General features: G+C 37.1%; 1 protein-coding gene across 22 annotated transcripts in view; it reads right to left on the reverse strand.

The window, feature by feature from the left end:
* Window positions 1-20,026, reverse strand: part of KIF1B (kinesin family member 1B) — a 186,528-nt gene that overhangs the window by 58,356 nt on the left and 108,146 nt on the right. For 12 of the 22 annotated variants that reach the window (XM_007491593.3, XM_056795785.1, XM_056795787.1 and 9 more), the window contains 5 exons: window positions 9,279-9,372; window positions 7,386-7,534; window positions 6,387-6,565; window positions 3,550-3,687; window positions 2,181-2,429 (listed from right to left, as the gene is read on the reverse strand). In XM_007491593.3, coding sequence (XP_007491655.1) covers window positions 2,181-2,429; window positions 3,550-3,687; window positions 6,387-6,565; window positions 7,386-7,534; window positions 9,279-9,372 — 809 coding nt within the window. Of the gene's footprint in view, window positions 1-2,180; window positions 2,430-3,549; window positions 3,688-6,386; window positions 6,566-7,385; window positions 7,535-9,278; window positions 9,373-13,927; window positions 18,696-20,026 lie in introns of those variants that run through there. The other 10 variants (XM_007491595.3, XM_056795793.1, XM_056795795.1 and 7 more) reach the window with 2 other exon arrangements.

A 20,026-nucleotide genomic window follows, 5' to 3' on the forward strand; every position in this document is an offset into this window, starting at 1 on the left:
AACACAAGAGAGTAGAAAATTTTACTAATGAATACTATTTTTAGCTATATCCTACAAGGGGATATACAATCCTGAGAATCAACATAAAGGCAAAAGAAGAATCTATTCCTCTAGTATGTATACAATGAATACTTCACCTTTTGAAAAAACTGAATGATGATTATTTTTCTAAGGCATTCCCAGAGTTTATTAGAGACAAGATACAGAGCTGGATGTACAAAAAGCAAAACCTACAAATTATATTTGCATTCAACAAGTCAAGTGCTAGACAATAACATGGGAGAAGAAATTTGTCCCTATTGATCTCTTTGGCCTTATGGTCCTTCCGATTGATTGCTCCAAAATAAGCTCAAAGCAAAGCTGGTTTCAGTCCCACCAAGCTGACACTAGGGACAGCTGCCCAAATGGGAAGGCACAGGACTAACTCCATTAATGGCCATGTGTATCAAGTAAAAGTGACTTCTATGCCTACTCAAGTTGAATATAATCAAAGTGAATGAAACCACCTGGCCAGTTTAGGCTTCAGCTAAGAAAAAAACTCTCCACATCTCTCAAAAGCCAATAAATTTCTACCTTCAGTTGGATTGTGACCCACACTGCCTCTTTCAGTACTGCCAAGTCATAGCTTTTGGCCTGGACTCTCACTAGTAGAGAAATGGCCCATCAAATCTCAGAGAGAGCTCAAGGGCACCTTTTAGGTCATCTAGTCTGAACTCTACTTCTCAAGAAAGCCAAGGGTCAGAGGAGTTTTGCCCAAGATTATTTAGTTTAGTGACAGAGAAGAGAGAACTTTCATTTCCTCTCCCAAAGCAGTGCTCTTTCCACCATGATATGCTTTGAAAGGGAACGTGGGACAAGCAGTTAGCAGTTGTGGGGTGTGCACTGGAATCCTTGGAATGAAGGAATTCAGGAATAGGCATTTCCAGCTGCTTCCAATATTTTTAGTATGAAGTTTGCCATCAGCTAAACACCTAAACCTCAACACCTAATGGTCAGAATAGGCTTTACATGATTTTGGAGTTTATACTACTTTATCCTCACTTCCCATACCACAATAAATAAGTTTCTCTGAAATTCCAAAGATCCTTTTCTTGGCTACGAGTCAACAGGAAAGACGACAAATGACTAAGAACACATATGTCTCTTTACTTTATTTTGCTAATTTTTCTAAACAAATTTAAAAAGTTCTTTCCCCTACAAAGCAGACATTCCCATCAAAATGCTTTTCTCCCATTTTGCATCATTATCATCGGCTATTTACTTACTAAATTTCTCTAAATACATGACATTTTACTAGCAGCTAAATAGTAAACTTAGACTGCTATTTTCTTAGAGGTATGACAGTATTTTTCTACATGGTGCTTTCCTACCTGATAGTACTATCACTGATCAACAGCATAATATAATTTGGTTTCACTGCAACTCCATGGTCACTTTAATTCCCAGAAATACTGGGCTTATTGTCCTTTGGGCTTTCTAGTATAAGATGTAGTGCCAAACTTAGAGGGAAATAATTTTATTGTGGAAAGGAGGTAAACAAAAATATTAAGATTAGAATCTGTGCAAAGGAAATGTTGGTATGTAACATATGGATGTATATACCACAGAAAAATGGGGTGATCATATGGTACCAAACAATGACCCACAGCAACATCCCCATGAATCATCTTTTCATATTTATACGGAGAACATTCACAGTTAATTCTTTGAGGACAGATCCAATGGGAAAGGGTCATATTCTAGTCACAAAAAGAGAGGCAACTCTCTCTTAATCTTTGGCTATTAGGGGGAAAATGTTATTCTTGTTTTTATATTTACTCCCCTTATTCCTGCTTACACCCCTATGACTCTAGAATGATGCAGCTTGTTCAAGCCTTTCTTCCTTTATTGTATCTTTTTTCCCTTCTGATAAATATGCCAAAAGTAATTTCCCCATTTTTCTGAGATTTCTGCATATAGTGCCAAAAAGAATATATGGACTCCAAAGAAATCATGTGTATGCCTTATGACGTCTATCTCCAACTAAGGCTGTATTTATATATAACAAGAACCTTATGCTTGAGTACATGGATTTAGAGTCCAAGGATTTTGAATGGCTAACTCTAAGTTTACTCATGTATCAAGAGGCTTAGGTAGCAAGAGCTGGTCCCTTTTGGCCTTCTCACAATAACCTCACCAACCTTCCCACTAAAATGAACCAAGGGGATCGGTCGTAAAACGGGTCGTGCCCATCACTGAAGAGATCTGATCCCTCCTCCGTCCCTGCGTCAGAGCCAGTATCATCCACGAATGCCTCATCATCAAAGTCCTCCATTTCATCTTGTTGCTCATCAGCCAGCTCAGTGATGTCGGAATCGGCCGTGGAAAAAGTGGGGGAAGGCGTACGGTCAGCAAGGCGCTCATTCACACAGCCGTGGAAAATGGGGGAGCTAGATATCAGGTAATGGAACACGTTGATTAACACAGCCAGGGAGAGAGGAATATTTGGTTAAACAGAAAGAAATGGGTGCCATCAAGAGGGAACCAGCTGTTTAATCAACCAAATAAAAATAGTATGAAAACAAAATCTCAAATTAAATAAGGGACAATTGAGAAAGATTAAAACAAAAGATAGTTCTTAACATTAAGAGAAATCAAGGAAATAGATGGCTAAGATCAGATAAACACTAGGTTTACTTACAGGGCTACAAGAAGCATTTTGTAAGATTCAATACACAAAAAAGAATTACTCCCCCCATACCTCTTAAAGAAGTCTAAAGGAAGGGGCTCAGAGTAATGATAAAAATGAGAAAAGGCTTTCAGTCTTCATTCAATAACTCTCAAAATCCCAGATCAGAAAACAAAATAGAATGGTATTCCAGATGAAGCATTTATCTTGGTTAGAAACAACATGTCTTGGCAACTTTTAACTCTTTAAAAAGACTATATTATATGAATAGTGAATAAAAGGAGCTACATTTTACTTCTAAGAAATGCCATTCTTCATCTCCCTACCATTCCTCCAATGCCTTTAAAAATTCCTTTCCTACTTTCAGCAAAGCACTTATCTGAGATAATCCTGAAAGACTTAGGATGGGGAAAGTTATCCACCTCCAGAGAAAGAACTGTTGGAATTGTTGTTCACATCAGTGGATTTATGGTTTTATTTTGGGGTTTTGCTTCGTATGACTTTGCTCTTACAACAATGACCAATATAGAGTTGTGTTTTACATGACAATAAAAACCCTCCTTTCAATCATTCGTGCTACAAAAACACAATTCAAATTCTGAGTAAGAATAAAAGTAAATCAGGTATAATGGAAAAGAAATTGAGGCTAGAGAATTCGTTAACACTTACTTGCTTTTCAATAAGATTCTAAAAATAAAAAAGCCTGGACAATCACAAAAGGGGAGTTTATTTTTGTTCAGTATGGATGCTAACTACTATATGAAGAGAAAAGTCTGGCATCAAATGGAATCTCAAGGGTATAAACTTAATACTGGTCAAGACTAAAGTCATCACTAAACCAAAGTGCATTGCTAAAATGAGCCAGGCCAATAAGTACATACCTTCCCACCAGTTTAAACCAATGGAACCGATCATAAAATGGGTCACTGCCAGTCATTGTTGTCTCTCCGTCATCCTGGGCATTGGAAGCCATTTCTCCTGCCCTGTCATACATTTCTCGCATCAGTTCCAGTCTTTGTCTACACAATAAGTAAAGATCAAATCAATTATTAACAAGATCCTGTGAAATTTTTGCTCCTAAAATACATACCACTCTGTTTTTGTGGATGTATTCTATTCTCTTGTAGAATTTAAGTTCTTGAGACCAGAGAATGCTTTTTCTTTTTGTTTCTGTGCCTCTGCTGCTTAGCACAAGCCAGTCAGGCACTTTTCATATAGTTGGTTCTTAACAAAGGCCTGTTGAACTAGACTACTGAATCCAACTCAGTAATGACAAATTGCTACTAGTACACAGTGTCACTATTTATAAAAGAGCACATCTTATAAAATGACAAAAATAGTCCCCCAAAGTATAAAACACAATGTTCCTGAAGCTCTCAGGAAGCCAGTACTCTAATGTGGATGTGACTTAAAATTGTAGCAAGCATTTTGAAAGCAATATCGAAATATTCAATAACAATCTGATCATATCTTTTAACCCATTTTAACACTTTATCCAAAATTATCTTAAAAAGGAGAGGGGGGGGGCTATCCATGTAAACAAATTCACAGCTGCTTTATTTGTTAATAATAAAAATTGGAAACAAATCATCTAGAAGAGTGGCCAAATTGTGGTACAACAACAGAGTATTACAAAGCCATAAAAAAGGATGCACATAAAATAATGAAAGCTCTCTATGAGGTAATACATCACAACACCAGAAGAACCAGAATTGTTTACATACTGATGTATCTCTAGCAATCTATCAATGTAACAGAGGGGCAAGGGTGGCAGAATTCTGTGGGGCCTGGAACAGGATAACAGAATGAAAAGCATTACCTCTTACTGTTTATTAATTTATTTGGTTCTGTTTTGTCTAAGGTTAAGTATACGATTTTGACTTTTGTTTATAAATTTGCTTTATTGAAAGTAAGTCTGTCATTTAACATTAACAAATTATACACATGTCAATACAAAAAAGTGAAAAGCTCAGAAGCTAGAATATTAAGTTTTGGGGGCAGCTAGGTGGCTTAGTAGATTGAGAGCCAGGCCTAGAGATGGGAGGTCCTGGGTTCTGTAATAATGGTAGTTTTCAGGATTAAAATAAAGGCACTTTGATGGCACTTTGACAGAGTCTGCAAGTAGTTTATACAGAAGGAACTCAATGTGGAGGAGAGTAGAAACTTGTTTGGGTTGGCACCTACTTTCCTTTCACTTCCCCTGAATGAGGCTGCTGATAACTGCTGCACAGGAAATTAGGGGTTCCCTGATAAAAAGGGGTGATGGAGAGTTAAAGGAAGGCCTCCCCTATAAAATAAACCCAAGGGTAACCCCAGATTCCCCAGCACAGAGAAGATCTGGTGACAAGCCTCGCTGGAGGCTTTGCCTCAGGGGGAGGGTCCTGATGGCTCTCAATTGAAGTTAAATTCAGATACCTTCCCAAGTTTCAAACCAAAGTATTTGACAGAATCTGACTGTGGTTTAGATGTTTAATGATAAACTGAAGGCAGGTTGGGAGATGGAAAGAGGGACTCAGTATCCCTAATTATTTTCTACCACAGTCCTTGGCCCAGGTCTCTCACCACCCCATCCCAGCTAATTTCTCAATTTATCTAATATTTACCTAGCCTAAGTAGACAATAAAGCAGGTGCAAGAGGGCTGGAGGGAAAGGGGAGCTGGGCTCTCCTTATCAGTGAGTCCATAGCTTCTTTGGGGTTTCAGGGATCTGATCCTGTAGGGATGTTGTTTGAGGTGTCAGACTGATGATAGCTTTGCAGAAGAAACTTGTATTTTGAAACATAATAAATCTCCTTCTGGCTCGTGGTGAGGTCCTCAGCAAGGAACTTACATCCTGCTTGGTAAAGGACCCAGCACAAAAAGCCAAGAATTCCATCTGGAGCTTTCCCAGGTCACTTTTCCTTTCCCAGCATGCTTTGCTCTCCAACTGATGTTTCTGCCACTCAAGCCCCTCATGCAAAGCACCAATTCCCTCTCTTGCACCCATCATTATAGTTCAAATTTGGCCTTAGACACTTCCTAGCTGTGAGACCCTGAGCAAGTCACTTAAGCTGTGAGACCCTGAGCAAGCCCTTACTGCTCTTCTGTCTTTGAACCAATACCCAGTATTGATTCTAAGACAGAAGGTAAAGGTTAAAAAAAATTTTTTTTAAGTTTTCCAAAGCATATATAAACTGCTCAAAAAGGTCCAATAGTACCCAGGCTGGCTACCTGCCTCATATGTTTAATAATCCATAGAAGAAATGTGGTCGAATGATATAAAATACCTCAAAGATAATGAAATAGAAGAGACTATCTCATCTGAACCACATGTAGATTATTGTGGGACATAGAGTTTTCGGGTAAGCTTCAGAGAATTGTTTGAAAAACGATATTCTGGTGAAGACAGAAATATTGTATGTATATAAGCAACATGGAAAAGACCTTTTTTTTAAAAAGCTTTTTTTCAGAAGGTAAATTTAAATTATGTCTGATAAAAATTATGGAAAGATCTTTGAGACTTGAGGTTATAATGCTTAGAAACATGAACAAACTGTTGAAAGACAATATATCACAGTTCACCATTCAAAAGGCAAAGGGAAGACATAATGTTCTGAAGGAAAGTCCAAGAAAAGAAAGTGGTTTCCAGGACACTAACATGAAAATATGAACAGTTGGGTTCCATTATTTCTAAATTTATTCATTTCCAAAACTCTATGCCATCTAAAAGGTTTTCGTACCTGAGTTTCTCCAAAGACCAGTAATGTGTTGCTCCATTTTTCAGATCCTGCACTTCCACAGCCACAACTGTACGAGGGAATGGCCTTTCTTCCTGAGTTTTCTCCATCTCAGGAGGCAGCAGCTCAGGTGGCAAAGGGGAGTAGAGAGTGTCGGTGAGCAGAACAAACTGGAACTGCACCTGAATTGGGAGAAATGACCACTCAGAAATGAAGGACAGTACTGGTCTTTATTTAATGGATGAAAGGATATTCAAGAGGTAAGGCAATTGATACTTGCCTAATATGGGAAAAGACTGAAGCCATAATAAGTACTGAAACCAGCACCAAGCAATTAGAAAAGAAAATTTTCTGGTCTCAGTCTTTCCAATTTAGAGATTAATCATTGGGAATAACACATGTTTTCCAAAATAAACTGGCTTTCTTTTTTGGGGGACCAAATTTAGAAACCTTAACTTGGAACCAAGTATACAGTTTTCCCTTAACTCAGACCAAGTATGAGAATCAACAACAGTACTAACAAATTGTATCATGTTATCTTTGGTAGAAAAAAGACGTGTAGAAGAACTATGTCAAGCCATAGATTTTAGATAAATACTGGTGTAATTGTTATTAATAAGGCTTAGAGAGAAGGAAAAGTCGTAGGAAAAGAGTCACAGGGTTTAGTAAAGAAAGAATAATGTGTTAGTGTATATACACACACATTTGTAAGAAAAGGGAGATCTAGAAGGTAAATGGACTTATAGAAAAGATTTTACTGGAGTTGTTTCTTTAGTGTCAGTCAACTCCGTTTTCTCAACCGCAATGTGAAGAAGTGTGACTAGATGACTTAAGGTCCTTTCTAGATTGAAAATTATGTATTAAACTTGGGCATTTGTGAATTTTGTGCATTGAGCAGGTGAATCAAAAGAGAGAATTAAAAATTTACTCATGTGTTATAGATTGAAAGAAGGCTTCTGGGATTCAGAAAACATTGTTGAGTGACACCTCCACATCCCATACCTTCTTCTTCAACTCAACACTGATAGCATTGGCTTCCTTCAGGTAAACTGCATTTCCCCAGAGCAGATCTCTTAATGAGGTAAACTGGTGAAATTTCCATTTCCGGAATGCCCACTGTGCCAGCTCAAATTCATGTTGTGTCCAGGGGACTTGGGGAAAGGAGGCAGACAGGGAGAGAAGAAAACCAACAAACAAATCAGAATCAGTAAGTTTAATGATGATCAGAAATTGAAATAGTAAATTACATATCTTTCCTCTTATCTAAAGCTATTTACACAAAATTCAGTGTACTTTCTCATTACTCCTTATATTTATATTCTAAACATGCTAAGAATATTTTAAAAGTCCAGTAAAGAATTTATTACCTAGATATGTTCCTCATGTGTGGCTTTTAAATACAATGCTCTAACCTTCTTAATATTCCATGTGGTAAGGAAAAGAGTGAGAAGTAAACAAAACTAAAGCCAAATCTTACTTAACTACTTACAAAACATACATGGATATAAAATTTGTTGTTATTGTTCTGTCAACCACAACTTGTTTCAGCTGTGTCCAACTCTTTATGATCCCATTTGAGGTTTTCTTGGCAAAGATGTTGGAGTGATTTGCCATTTCCTTCTCTAGCTCATTTTACAGATGAGGAAATGCAGGAGAACAGGGTCAAGTGACTTGCCCAGGGTCACACAACTAATATGTGCCTGAGGCCAGATTAGAAATCTGGAAGAAGAATCTTCTTGACTCCAGGCCCAGTGCTTTATTCACTATGTCACTCCCTGGCTACCAAACATAAAATAGAACTAAAAAAAAATTTTTTTTAATCTATTTTCATTCCTGAAAGCTCTGAGTCCTCCACATCAGGAGACAAGAGAGAGAAATGCTAACAAAGGTTATGATGAAGAGAAGTTTCTGAAATTAAACTTCCAGAGACTTAAGGAAGAGTGTGCTGCTCATTGCCAGCTGTATTCCCTCTCCCGCTAGGAAATCCAGGCTGACCTTGGACAAGGGAGTCTCAAAGTGGGAGGAGAAATCACAACAAGCAACTGTGGGTGATCTTTCCATAGACAGGCTGAGTCAGCAGCATATTTTCATGGAAGGCACTGAGTCTGGAATTCACACACTTGAATTCAGGTCTTTACTTGGGCACTTGCTGCCAGTTTGTCACCAGTGGAAAGTCACTTAATCTCTCAACTTTGGCTTTCTTATTAGACACTATTTGTATTTTATGGGGCCACTGAGTGAAAAGTTCTTTTTCAATCGCAAAGCCATATATAAATTGAACTTGTTACATATCAGTAGACCTCACTTTCCAGGATAGGGATCTGTTATAAAATATTAAGAATGAAATCTAGGAAGTTACTCTAATTGGTGACAAAAGTACATTTAAAATAAAGCAGATTCAAAAGTATAATAAAGTACTAAGAGTATGTAATGAAATTGAAGAGACTTCTTAGAATTTTGCATAAAGAGCACTTCAATTTTCCTACCTTCTTTCATGCCATGAGATGAATGAGTGGTGCTAATTATGTATAAAGGGTATATTCAGGGATTCTAAAAAGCTGTGATTAATATCAATATCAACTGGAGGCTCTCACAAAATGTGACTTGGTTTCCAGGGAAGAAAATCCCATTAAATTACTACTTGGCTTAGTGATGTAGCAAACCCAGGCAGAGATGGCCATGAAGAACCCAGCATGGCATGTGAGAGGCAGCATGGCTCAGTGGTTAAGTCACTGACTTCCAATGGGCACTACTGGGGAAGCTCCCTTGCCTCTCTAGGCATCAGTTACCTCATCCCTAATTAGGGGAGTGGACTAGAAGCCTATGATAATAACCAATGAAAAATGAACTGGTCAGGAGTTATACTCCAGAGAGGCTTTAGTCACAAGAACTCACCTTCTTCTTCTTCCTCCTCCTCTTCAGTGGTTTCGGCAGTAAGTGAGCGGGTCTCAACCTGCTTCTGCAGGGCCTGCAATTTACTCTCATAATCCTGAAGAGAAAGAAAGGAGATACTATGTAGGAGAGAGAGAGAGAGAGAATGAAGGGATGGGGAAGAAAAAGAAAACGAGGATAGGAACAGCGAAGACGAGAAGTTGAAAGACGTGCAGAGGAAACAAAGAGAAAGAAAAGTGACAGTCAGACAGACAGACAGACACTGGGAATGAAAGCATAGGGCAGAGAAAAAAGCTTAAAAAGTACAAAGCTGTAGGAAAAAACAATACTGGGTATTCTCATAGTTTTAACTCCAAATAAATGTCAGATGGGCTCCTTCAGCTTCCTCAAGGATCTAGGGATTGTTTTAAGATTGGACCTGGGGAGGAGGAGGCTAATAGACTGGGAAGAGAGGAATGGCACCATTAAAATATTAAAATGCTTTAAAACTGATTAATATATTTTTCAATGAATAAAGTAACACTGGGAAAAGCACCAGTATTATTCTTTATTTGTTAATAAAAGAATTTTTATTTCATATTTCATCTAATAAGGAAAATAAAGGTTATAGTTATTAAAGTTTTTTATGTTTTAAGGACAGAATAATCACCTTTATGGCTTATATCTTGTCATATATCTAGAATTTCACAGGAGTACTGGAAGAACTAATAAAATAATGTAAAAATTCTTTTACTTATGAGAAAAAGTACTATTTAAATATATCAACAACAGTGGAATAATAATAATAGCTAGCATTTACATAGCATCTGAAGGTTTGCAAAAAAATTTTATATTTTCTCATTTTATCCTCACAACAAGGGGAGTGGGATTCAGTGCTATTATCCCCATTTTCCAGATGAGAAAATGGAGTCAGTCAGAGGCTAAGTGGCTTGCCCAGAATTAAACCAATAGTGAATATTTCTGGCTGGATTTGAACTCAGGTTTTCCTGATTCCAGGTCTGGGGCTATATCTACTGCACCACCTAAACCTGTCTCTTTATAAAACTCATATTAATAATCATTAACAATATTAATAATAGCTTTAGGCTCTATTGAGCACTAGCTACATGTTATCTAATCATACATCTAAAAATCATCTGTTCTTCAAAATACTTTAAAGGTATTAAAAGAAATCCCATTGTGAAGTATTCTGGTAAAATACAGTGAAGGAGCATTAAGGAATTCTAATTTTTAAGCTAAAAATTCATTTTTTTTTTAGGTGGAGGCAGAGTGAAAGAAATACAAAGGCAGAGATAGCAACAACAATAAAAAAGAAACCCAGTTCCACCATCTAACAGAGTAAAGAACAGAATGGATAGGAAATAATATCCTTCAGTGTTTCTTACAATCACAATGTATTCCCATTCAACCATGTAATACATAACAAGTAAAAAAATCTTATTGGAAAAACTATTTGCATGAAAAAAGAAGAGTTAAAATATGTATACGGAATGAGAAATGCTGTGATTTTGAGCAAACTCATTTCTATTATTGAGAACAGACATAAACAAATTTCCTTTTAGAAGGCATCTATTTTCAGAATATTGAGATAGTCTGAAAAAAGCACCAACTCCAGCCATTAATCTAATAATATTTTATAAAGGCAATACAAGGAAGGCTAGATAAAAGAGACCCTCCCAAGAAACAAAAAGAATAACAATAGCAGTCCAGAAGAACACAGCCCAAAGCTTTCCTGTTTTTCTGGGTTTCATTCATAGGTGTGGTCCAGTATTTGAGATTCTTTTAAAGCACAGAGAATTTCAGGGTTGGGCTGTGGGGTGGTGGGGAAGAAGGGAGCTGATTTTCAGAATCAAAAACATATGTTTAGCAGAACACTGCTAAAAGCATACTTAAACGATTGTGTACTGGGCTCCCGGTTACAAGGGTGTGCAGAAAAGGAAACAAATTAAAAAGAGGGGTGTGGAGCAAATACTATTAGTTACAGACATCCTGGGAGCCTCACATTTTTAATTTGGTTAGTAGAAGAAGCAGTTACCAGGTGGTAATGTTACAGCTTTACAAATAAAAACTTGTTTTGTAATCATTTTGGAGGGGTGGGCGAAAGTGTAATACAGTGGAAAGAGCAAAGGTCAGCCAGAAGACTTGGGGATTGGTGGTTTTGACCCTGCCACTAATGAGCTATGTGATCTTGAGCAAGTTGTGTAAAATTCTTTCAAGTTCAATTCCTTGAGCTATAAAATGGAGATAAGACAGGTTCGCTATCTGGTTCCAACATTATAATGCATATGAGAGGGCTCTGTAAATGGCAAAGTGCTATAAAACATAAAATACTTTATGACCTACAACTGATATACTGAGTCCTTTGAAGTTGGAGAAGGGAAACGGGATGGTTTCCTGTTAGTGCATCAAGACAGAAAATATTTCAAGAATAAATTTGGTGGAGTTACAATAATAGCTAGCATTTCTACAATGCCAAGTGCCAGGTACTGTGCTAAGCACTTTACAAATTTCTCATTTGACCTTCACAACAACTCTCAAAGGGGTAGATGCTATTATTTCCCCCATTTTACAGATGAAGAAACTAAGGTGGAGAGGAGTAGGAGGACTTGCTCAGGGTCCTTCAGATGGGAACTGTCAGAGACTGGCTTCAGCCTGGGAGTTTCCTGACCCCAAGTTTGGAGCTCTATCTTCTGGTCTACTCGCAGCCTTGGTCAAAGGGTGGTACTCTCACAGACAGGCTTCTGTAAATTGTTCTAAGTTCTAGTTATTAGGGGCTATGATTTCATCTGTGTAGAAAACTTCAGGGGTGGGAATTATCTCCATGACTCAACAAAAGAACAGATGGAAAATCTTCCAGTCACCTTAGCAGAAAATCCCTAGGGAGTGGTTTGGCACCCACAGAGGTTAAGCAACTTGGTTAGGGTCACGACCCAGGAGGGATCAGTGGTTAGATGTGACCCCTGCTATTTCTGACTCATCCTTCTACTGTGTTGTCTCAGTCAACCTGTCAATAGAACAGAAACTTCATCTGGAACCAAACAGGGCTAAAACGTGGAAGAAAAGTTGATTTTTCTATAAAGCCATTTGGTAGTTGACTTACAAACTTATTTTCTTAATTTATAAATACCAGAAAAGCATATTCCCTTCCTAAGGGTTTATTTTGTAATGACATCAGCAAAAACCTTAGCACTTGGGAAGTATAAATTGATTAGTTAGAGCATTGGACCCCATTCAGAAAGATCTGAATTAAAATCTATCAGACAGGGACTCACAGTGTCATCCCAGATAAGCCATTTCATCCAGGCTTTCTTTTCCTCATCTGAAAATTTGGGATAATGATAACAGCATCTTCCCTCCAGAGTTGTGAGAATTGAGATAAAAAAGCATTTGCAAACTTTAAAGTGCTATAGAAATGTATGCAATGCTGATAAGGGCTGTCCCTTCTAAGCTGGATTCTCAACCTAAGTCTGGGGATAGTTGGGAGAGGGGGGGGGGAATCTATGAACATGAAAAAAATTATATATTTATTTGCATTAATAATGAGTAATGTAGGTCACAAACATTATTCTGGGAAGGGGTCCTTAGGCTTTCCCAGACTTTGTCAAGAGGGTTGATGACACACAAAAAATTTAAGAATCCCTCATCTAGAGTGAAAAATAGACAACAATTATGGAGTATAGCCAGCTCATATGAACAACCTTTGAATGGCCACTTTACAAAGGTACAGCTCCAAAAGTACCAGACTCATACCTTCCAAGTAACTCTAATATTAAAGATGTTCAAACATTTAGGTTAATAGGTTCATAATTCTCTTTGGGGAGTTGACAAATAAAATTCAAAGGAAAAGTGCTTTGTGAAAAATGGACAAACCAAAGAGCAGAGTAAGTTCTTTTTGACTGTATTCCATTGAGCAGTAGTTAGTTATCTTGCCATTTATCAAAGAAAAAATACTGCTTGTTGAATAGTAGTTGTTCCCAGCAATAGATAGAACTGGATTGTCTAAGCATCTAGGTGAGCCTGGTTGTCTAACAGGTAATTAATGAAACATGAAATCACCTCTAAGCATTAGGGATGGGATGTGGAGGGGTTAAATTAGTCCACCCACTAACTGGTATTGTAAATAACATTCATTTACAGTGACAGGTTGTAATCAACAGGTTAAAAAAGCTAAAAATGAAACCAATTCCTACCAAAGCAGAAAATGATATTTTTACCCACAAAAGATATGAATAAGAAAGTGACATCGTCATTATTTTGGCTCCAGGAAAAATGCTTCTTAGCCATAATATTCCATAAAGAAGGTGCTTAGTCAATTTTTAATTAAGAATGTCTTTAAGGCAGAATTTTGTTACAAGGAAAACAAGAAGTCTAGGACCATTGATTTAGTGAATTAATTTTGCATTGGAATTTCATGAGATTCTATTTTTAATTCCAGATGAGAAAATGGAGTTTCAACCTCAAGTCAGGCCACACATTATTTCACTCTTTCATCATCCCAAGTTAGGGACTAAGCACTCACTTCTAAGAGAATCTCAGAGTTTTATGAAGAACTTCTGGACAATACGAGCTAGCTCTGCTTTTCTGGATAGGTAAAACCTTGTACTCCAAAGAGTCTTCAGATACCTTTAGGTTAAGAAACATGGAAACAAATGGAAAAGTCCACAGGATTTTTTTTTTATTGGAAGAAAGATTCAACACTTTCTTTTACAGTAAAATGGGGAGAAAAAGTAACATGAATTTCATATCCTAAAATGATTCAAGACAAATCTCTAAAGCAAATTTTATTATCCATAGGGAATGACATTAAATGCACATTACCAAAACTATTCATTATCACAAGGCGCTCATTTTATCAGGCAAAGTTCCTACTTTGCATTGCTCCTAAGAAGGCTAAGAAGAGGACAGAAGAAATCTCCCTTGTTCCCGTCATGAATGTGATTAAGGCAACTGAAAACAAGATCTCAACACTCCACCACGGGGAGCTTGCATTGCATGGCTTCCTGTAGTTCCTGTAGAGTCTATTTAAATAGGCCCATAAGTGTGACAATTTCAGCATCACTGTCCTTATCTAAACTATGAACAGTATGGCCACTTCAAGCCACTTCAATGTAATGAACAAATTCCAATCACTTTTCTAGTAAAATAAGAGCCTACATTGCTAAGGACAGGTAAGCAGTAAAAGCATTTAAAGGAGAAAACACTTTGGTTTAAACTTAAATTTATAAAATGTTACTAATGCTTCTTTCTACCCTCATTCTACTCTCTTACCAATAATACATTTTGGTTTGTGAAGTTACAGTAGCTAGCAGGGCTCTCTAGGTTCCCATTATCATCATGCTATCATCTAGTTCCAAGAGTGTCAAGTGTTGCATTTTTGTCCCACCAACAAAATAGTGGCTATTGACACTACCAAAATTGTATATAAAATTCTGATCATCATTCGCTATTCGTTCAATATTTAGGCTTAAGAAGACAAGCCATTCAAAAGATAAAACTAGATTAAACTGATAATGTCACATTTCAAAGTGAGATGAATTAATAATTTCATCCAGTGATTCAATGGTGTTGGTTTATTTGTATTAGGATATTCACTAAAACAACTATCTCTTCTGAAATGAGCTCCTAGAAGATATAAATGCTAATAACCCTGACCAAAGACTCTTGGTTGATTTTCTCCCTGAATTTTATGCACTAAAGGCTACTTTGGGGTCTCAAGATTTTTTCTGATCAAGAGAATAAAAAATAACAGCAACGTGAGCACAACTATATGTTCAAATGTGGTTGACATGCATGAAATTCTTTGGAATACTATCATGTATACTATATTCCATAACTGTACAAACAAAACTATTTTTCTCATTTTAACAATATACTCAGTTACTTCCACTGTTTAATGGCGAAAGGTAGCACAAACGTAGGTTAAAAAATGCCACCATTTACAAAAATCATATAACTAATTGGATGTTGACAGCAAAAAAGGGCAATTTCTAAAGTTGAGAGTTGAGTGATTAATGTTCAAATTCTAAAATGTATGGTTTTTTCCCCCGCAGAAATGAAAGAGATAGAATATATGAAAGGACAGGCTGGTTTCAGCTGCCTAAGAAATGATAAGGGACAAAGAAGGCCTATACCAAATGCACTGAAGTGACCTGAGGTAGTCTACTGAGTACATTCATGCAATGCAAGCCAGGAGATTGTCATTTCCACTGAATGTATTACAACTGTGATTCTCATGTTCACTTAACAACAAAAAGTCTGAAGAATAGGATTGGGTTCAAACACTCAAGGTAAATGTGTCCCCGAAATATTCTGATTTTTATTTTTAAAGGTAAAAATCAAAGAGCTAATATGAAGCAAATGAATGTTTTAGCACATTAAGAAAGCATCTTCTCAGAAGCAAAGAAACAAATCCCATAATAGTAATGTGATTCAATAGTGCCTAAGCACACACAAACACACATACACACACACATACACACACACACAATACCCCCCCACCCAATAAAACCCCACACAATTACAACCCTTTAGGCTTCCTTAAATGTTAACTGCTCTGTAATTTTCCCCATCATCTAAGATGGTACAAGGTTAAGTAGATGACTTAAATTGTATAGTTTTGTAAATTCTGAACATGAACTTTACAGGCATCTCTGGTTCTTCACATTGTTTCATAGGTTAGAAGGCACAAAGTATGGGGAAGTTGAAAAAAATCTCTCTTCCCATTAAAAATATCTTAATTTTCCATCAGATTCTCCAAATATTGAAACAATCTGAAACCAAAATGCACTAAAAATGAGGTATTGATATGACCACAGATTTTTTAACCATCTTTCTCTTCTAAGATTTGTAAAAGAATACTTGTAGGTTTGTTTTTTTTTTTTCAATTTCTAACTAAACGAACACCTTCTGCATCAATACATTCAAGTCCAAACCAACTTTACTTTCATCATTTCATCATCTGGTCTATGAGAGCAGTGCCATTCATTTCCTTACCCTCCCCCACCCCATCCCACCCCATCCCTTCTGACAAATAGTACTACCCAAAGACTAGATTGTTTTCTTGGCATTTTTGTTACTGTTGTTTTAAGTTGGAGCAAGAACACAAAGTCAACGTTCATTACACATTGGGTTAAGATTCAAGCTGCAAACAATATACAGACTCCCAATCAATCACTGAGCCATCTGCTACAAGTTTTGATGTCATGGCAAATTTTATACAAGTAATGACATTAACAGAACTAAGGAAGGAGAAAAACAGCCTTTTTCATTCATTCTACAAATTGAGTCAGCTCTTCCCTGCAAACCATGGAAGAAGAGTAGTTCTGTGGAAGAGGCAAAGCTCTATATACTTCCAAGTCAGTAAAAATCAAGTTTTGGTTTATGGACAGTTAAATCCAATGTGGGGAAGGGGAATGGAAATCAGAGAGAAATCTAAAGTTGTGACTAAGTAGTTGTACGCCATTTTTATGCATTTCTAAAAGTTAAGAAACTTAAAATTTAACACTGGATAAATATTCCCCTTTAGACTGTCAGCATACCTTTATAAGGCAGTTTTTTTCTGGATAGCAAACTCTCATTTTAAGTTTTAAGAAGTAGCACTAGTTCAAAACAGAAAAGTTCCTGTGATTAAATCCAGTATTCTGGCACACACAAAGGCACACACACACAAACAACACTCTGAAAAATCAAGTAGCCTAAATGTTCTTCCAAAATTCCAGAAAATGTCCCATCAATGGTACACAATCAAAAGGGATATATTCAAATTCCAGTGTTTTATGTTTCATATAAGATCAAGAACTAGTTAATCTTGGCTGGAATACAACATCAAAATCACAACAGGAATTCCATGTGGCCACAGAACACAAAGGTAGATGTATTTCAAGTGTTTTTCAATCATAAGTCAACATTAACATTCCCCCCTTTCTCCCAACAAAATTTCAAGCTTGTCCAAGGGAGTTACACGGTGGTTTCTCTACCAGTCTTAAGATTAGGTGCAGAGAATTGTCTTCTCATTCTAGGTGGTGTCACAAACTGGTTATAGTGGTTGGGTCGGTCGGTCTGCTTCTGGTAGAAACTGGGTATATTGCCTTCCATTTGGCTGCCAGTGTTGTAATTACAATAAGGCTGGCGGTGCTGATGAATATGACGCTTCTGCTGGAAAGTCTGTAGATCAGGGTTCTGGTGCCCATTGAAGGACTGTAATGACTCTGATGATGCAGACTGGGGGCGTACATTTTTCTGCTGGCCATTATTGAGGGAATTACTTCTCCATCGTAACTGAGGAGGTGGTTGTTGCTGGTGATTATTAAGATGTTGTTTGCTAACTTGTATAGAATCTTGGTTTCGATTGCCTTGATGACCCCATGTGAACTGGAAGTCCTTAGACATTGCTCTACTAATTTTTTCTTGGCTCTCTTCGTTTCCTTTTCTTTCCTCTTCCTCCTTTGGAATTTTTAACTCTATAACCTCATCTTCTGTTATAATGATATGTGTTCCTGGACTCCAAGAGTTTCTATGTTTGGGGTTGCTCTTAAATGGAAATCGAGGCTTTCGGTTCTCTGGGGGGATAAATCTATGTGGTACATTCTGTCTGCGGAGTTGTTTAGTTATCTCCTGCTGTTGCAAGTTCTTAAAACGAATTTGTTCTTGCCTCATCCAGCGCAGACGTCCACGCCTAAAGGCTGGATCCCCATCCATCAATTGTGAAACACGTTCTTCCTTCCCAGGTTCCTCATTGTCTGATTTGTTAGTGACACCAGTACAGCTTAGGTCTTTACTTTTATAATTTCCTTGAGATTTCTGCTCTTGTGAACCAATCAGTGGTAAAACTTTTTCCATTTTTAACATTTTATTTCTTAGCACTTTGATCTCTTCATCTTTCATGTTGTTTTGTTTTTTTACTTCTTGTAAAATATCCTCCAGTTTATCTATGTGTACTTTGAGGTCATCTACATCAGTGACTCCTTTTCCATTGGCCATTACATCTTCAATTCGCTCATCTCCAACACCAACTGTGTCCCAGACATCTCTAGCCACTGCCCTCCAAGAATCTCGCTCATTGGGGTCTTTCTTCCCATACATGGCACAAAGTTCTTTCATTTTAACAATGGCTAAAGCCTCAATCTCTTGCCGGCTATGTCTGAAATCATTGAGGGCAACCTCATAGCAGATTTCTTTTACAGCCTGAATCTTGAGGTCTGAGATGGTAACCCATTTGGAGTCTTTGCTGAGGCGTCTTCTTTGGGGGATCTGGTACATTTTGATTGGCTCTCGTTTCTTCCCACTGCTGGGGAGTCCACATTTTTTAACAATGGTTTGTAACTTGCTAGGAGGTAGTTTTTCTCTCAGGGAAGTAATCAGCCTCCAGCTCTCCTCACAGGACCTCTTGTCTGAATCGTCCCCGCTATCAGAATCTGCATCCTTTGAAAAAACAAAATCAAAAAATGGCCCCAAAATAACCAAAATTAAAATGGAAAAAGGAAAATCAAATTGAAGAAAAAAAAATCAAGCAAAAAGCCATAACCAAACTTAAAAAATAAACTAAATGATGTAAAAACTTTTCAGGGCTCAGTATTAAGTTACTAAAAAGTCACTGGCCCACAGCCTCATTTTCTTAAATGATGAAATCTCTATGTAAAAAAATTCTCACAATTCCTGATAAAGTGAACATCATAAATATTTCCCTCACTTTTTGGTCACCCCAAACTATAGGAATTTAAAACATTACTCCAATATCTTTTTTTTTAAAGCAAAAAGCTGAACCCCAGGCATGCTTTAAAACCATGCAAACACTCCCCAACATTTGCCTTGGTTATTGCTGCTGCGTCTTCCAGAAACTCTTTCCCCCATGAGCGAGCACAGGTGTCATACAGAGATGTGACGAGTAGCCAGATTAACATTGGTTAGTAATGCTGTAGTATGCTGAGGCATTTTTTTTTGGTTGTTGTTTAGAGTTGGCTTTACTAAAAAGAGAGGAGCCCTAGAAAAAAGTTAGAAGATCAGAAGGTAGAAACTAAGCAGTCAACAAGGATGGTGTTAAAAGTGCTCAGAATGCTCCTATACAGAATTCAGAGTGAGTTTATCCACCACGGAAGTTCACTATAAAATAGATAAAAGGGGAACTTGAAAACTATTCTTCCCAAGAACATGGTTTTAGTTTGCAGCTTTCTCATATCATTCATTTTGTGTGCATCAAACTTACATATAGAGATAAAGTTTATTGTCCAAAGAACAAAGAGAAACAAATACAATTATGTGGATTTTTTCTTCATATACTTAAGCCAAAAAGTACTATTTTCAGAAGGAAAAAAAACCTTACAAAATACTAGTAAGTGGCAGGTGACAATTAAAAATTCCCTAGCAGGTCAGATATGTTTCGCTTAACTCTTCTTTTTATAAGTTATCCAGCTAATTAAAAAAATCCAGTTTTTACTAAGTCTTTATCCATGGAAACAATGCTGTTCATGTGTTGTTGAGGCAGCTAGGTGGCCCAGCTGGGAGAGTGCTGAACCTCAACTTCAGCGTGGGGAGAAGTCATCAAAAGGTCTAGTTTTTGCTTGACAACATGCTAACCATAAAAGATAGGAATTTACCAATTTAAAATAATAGAATTTTAACTTATTTGTTTATTCCTAAAGTAATCTTTCCACCCGGTGTTTTTAAAAAAGTTATACTGATTTAGGACTAATACACCAGTTTGAGACCTTAACAAATAATTTGCAAAGTTTTTATTCAGTCACTATAAACACTTT

The sequence above is a fragment of the Monodelphis domestica genome, chromosome 4, assembly GCF_027887165.1.
Source record: "Monodelphis domestica isolate mMonDom1 chromosome 4, mMonDom1.pri, whole genome shotgun sequence".
Classification (NCBI taxonomy): domain Eukaryota; kingdom Metazoa; phylum Chordata; class Mammalia; order Didelphimorphia; family Didelphidae; genus Monodelphis; species Monodelphis domestica.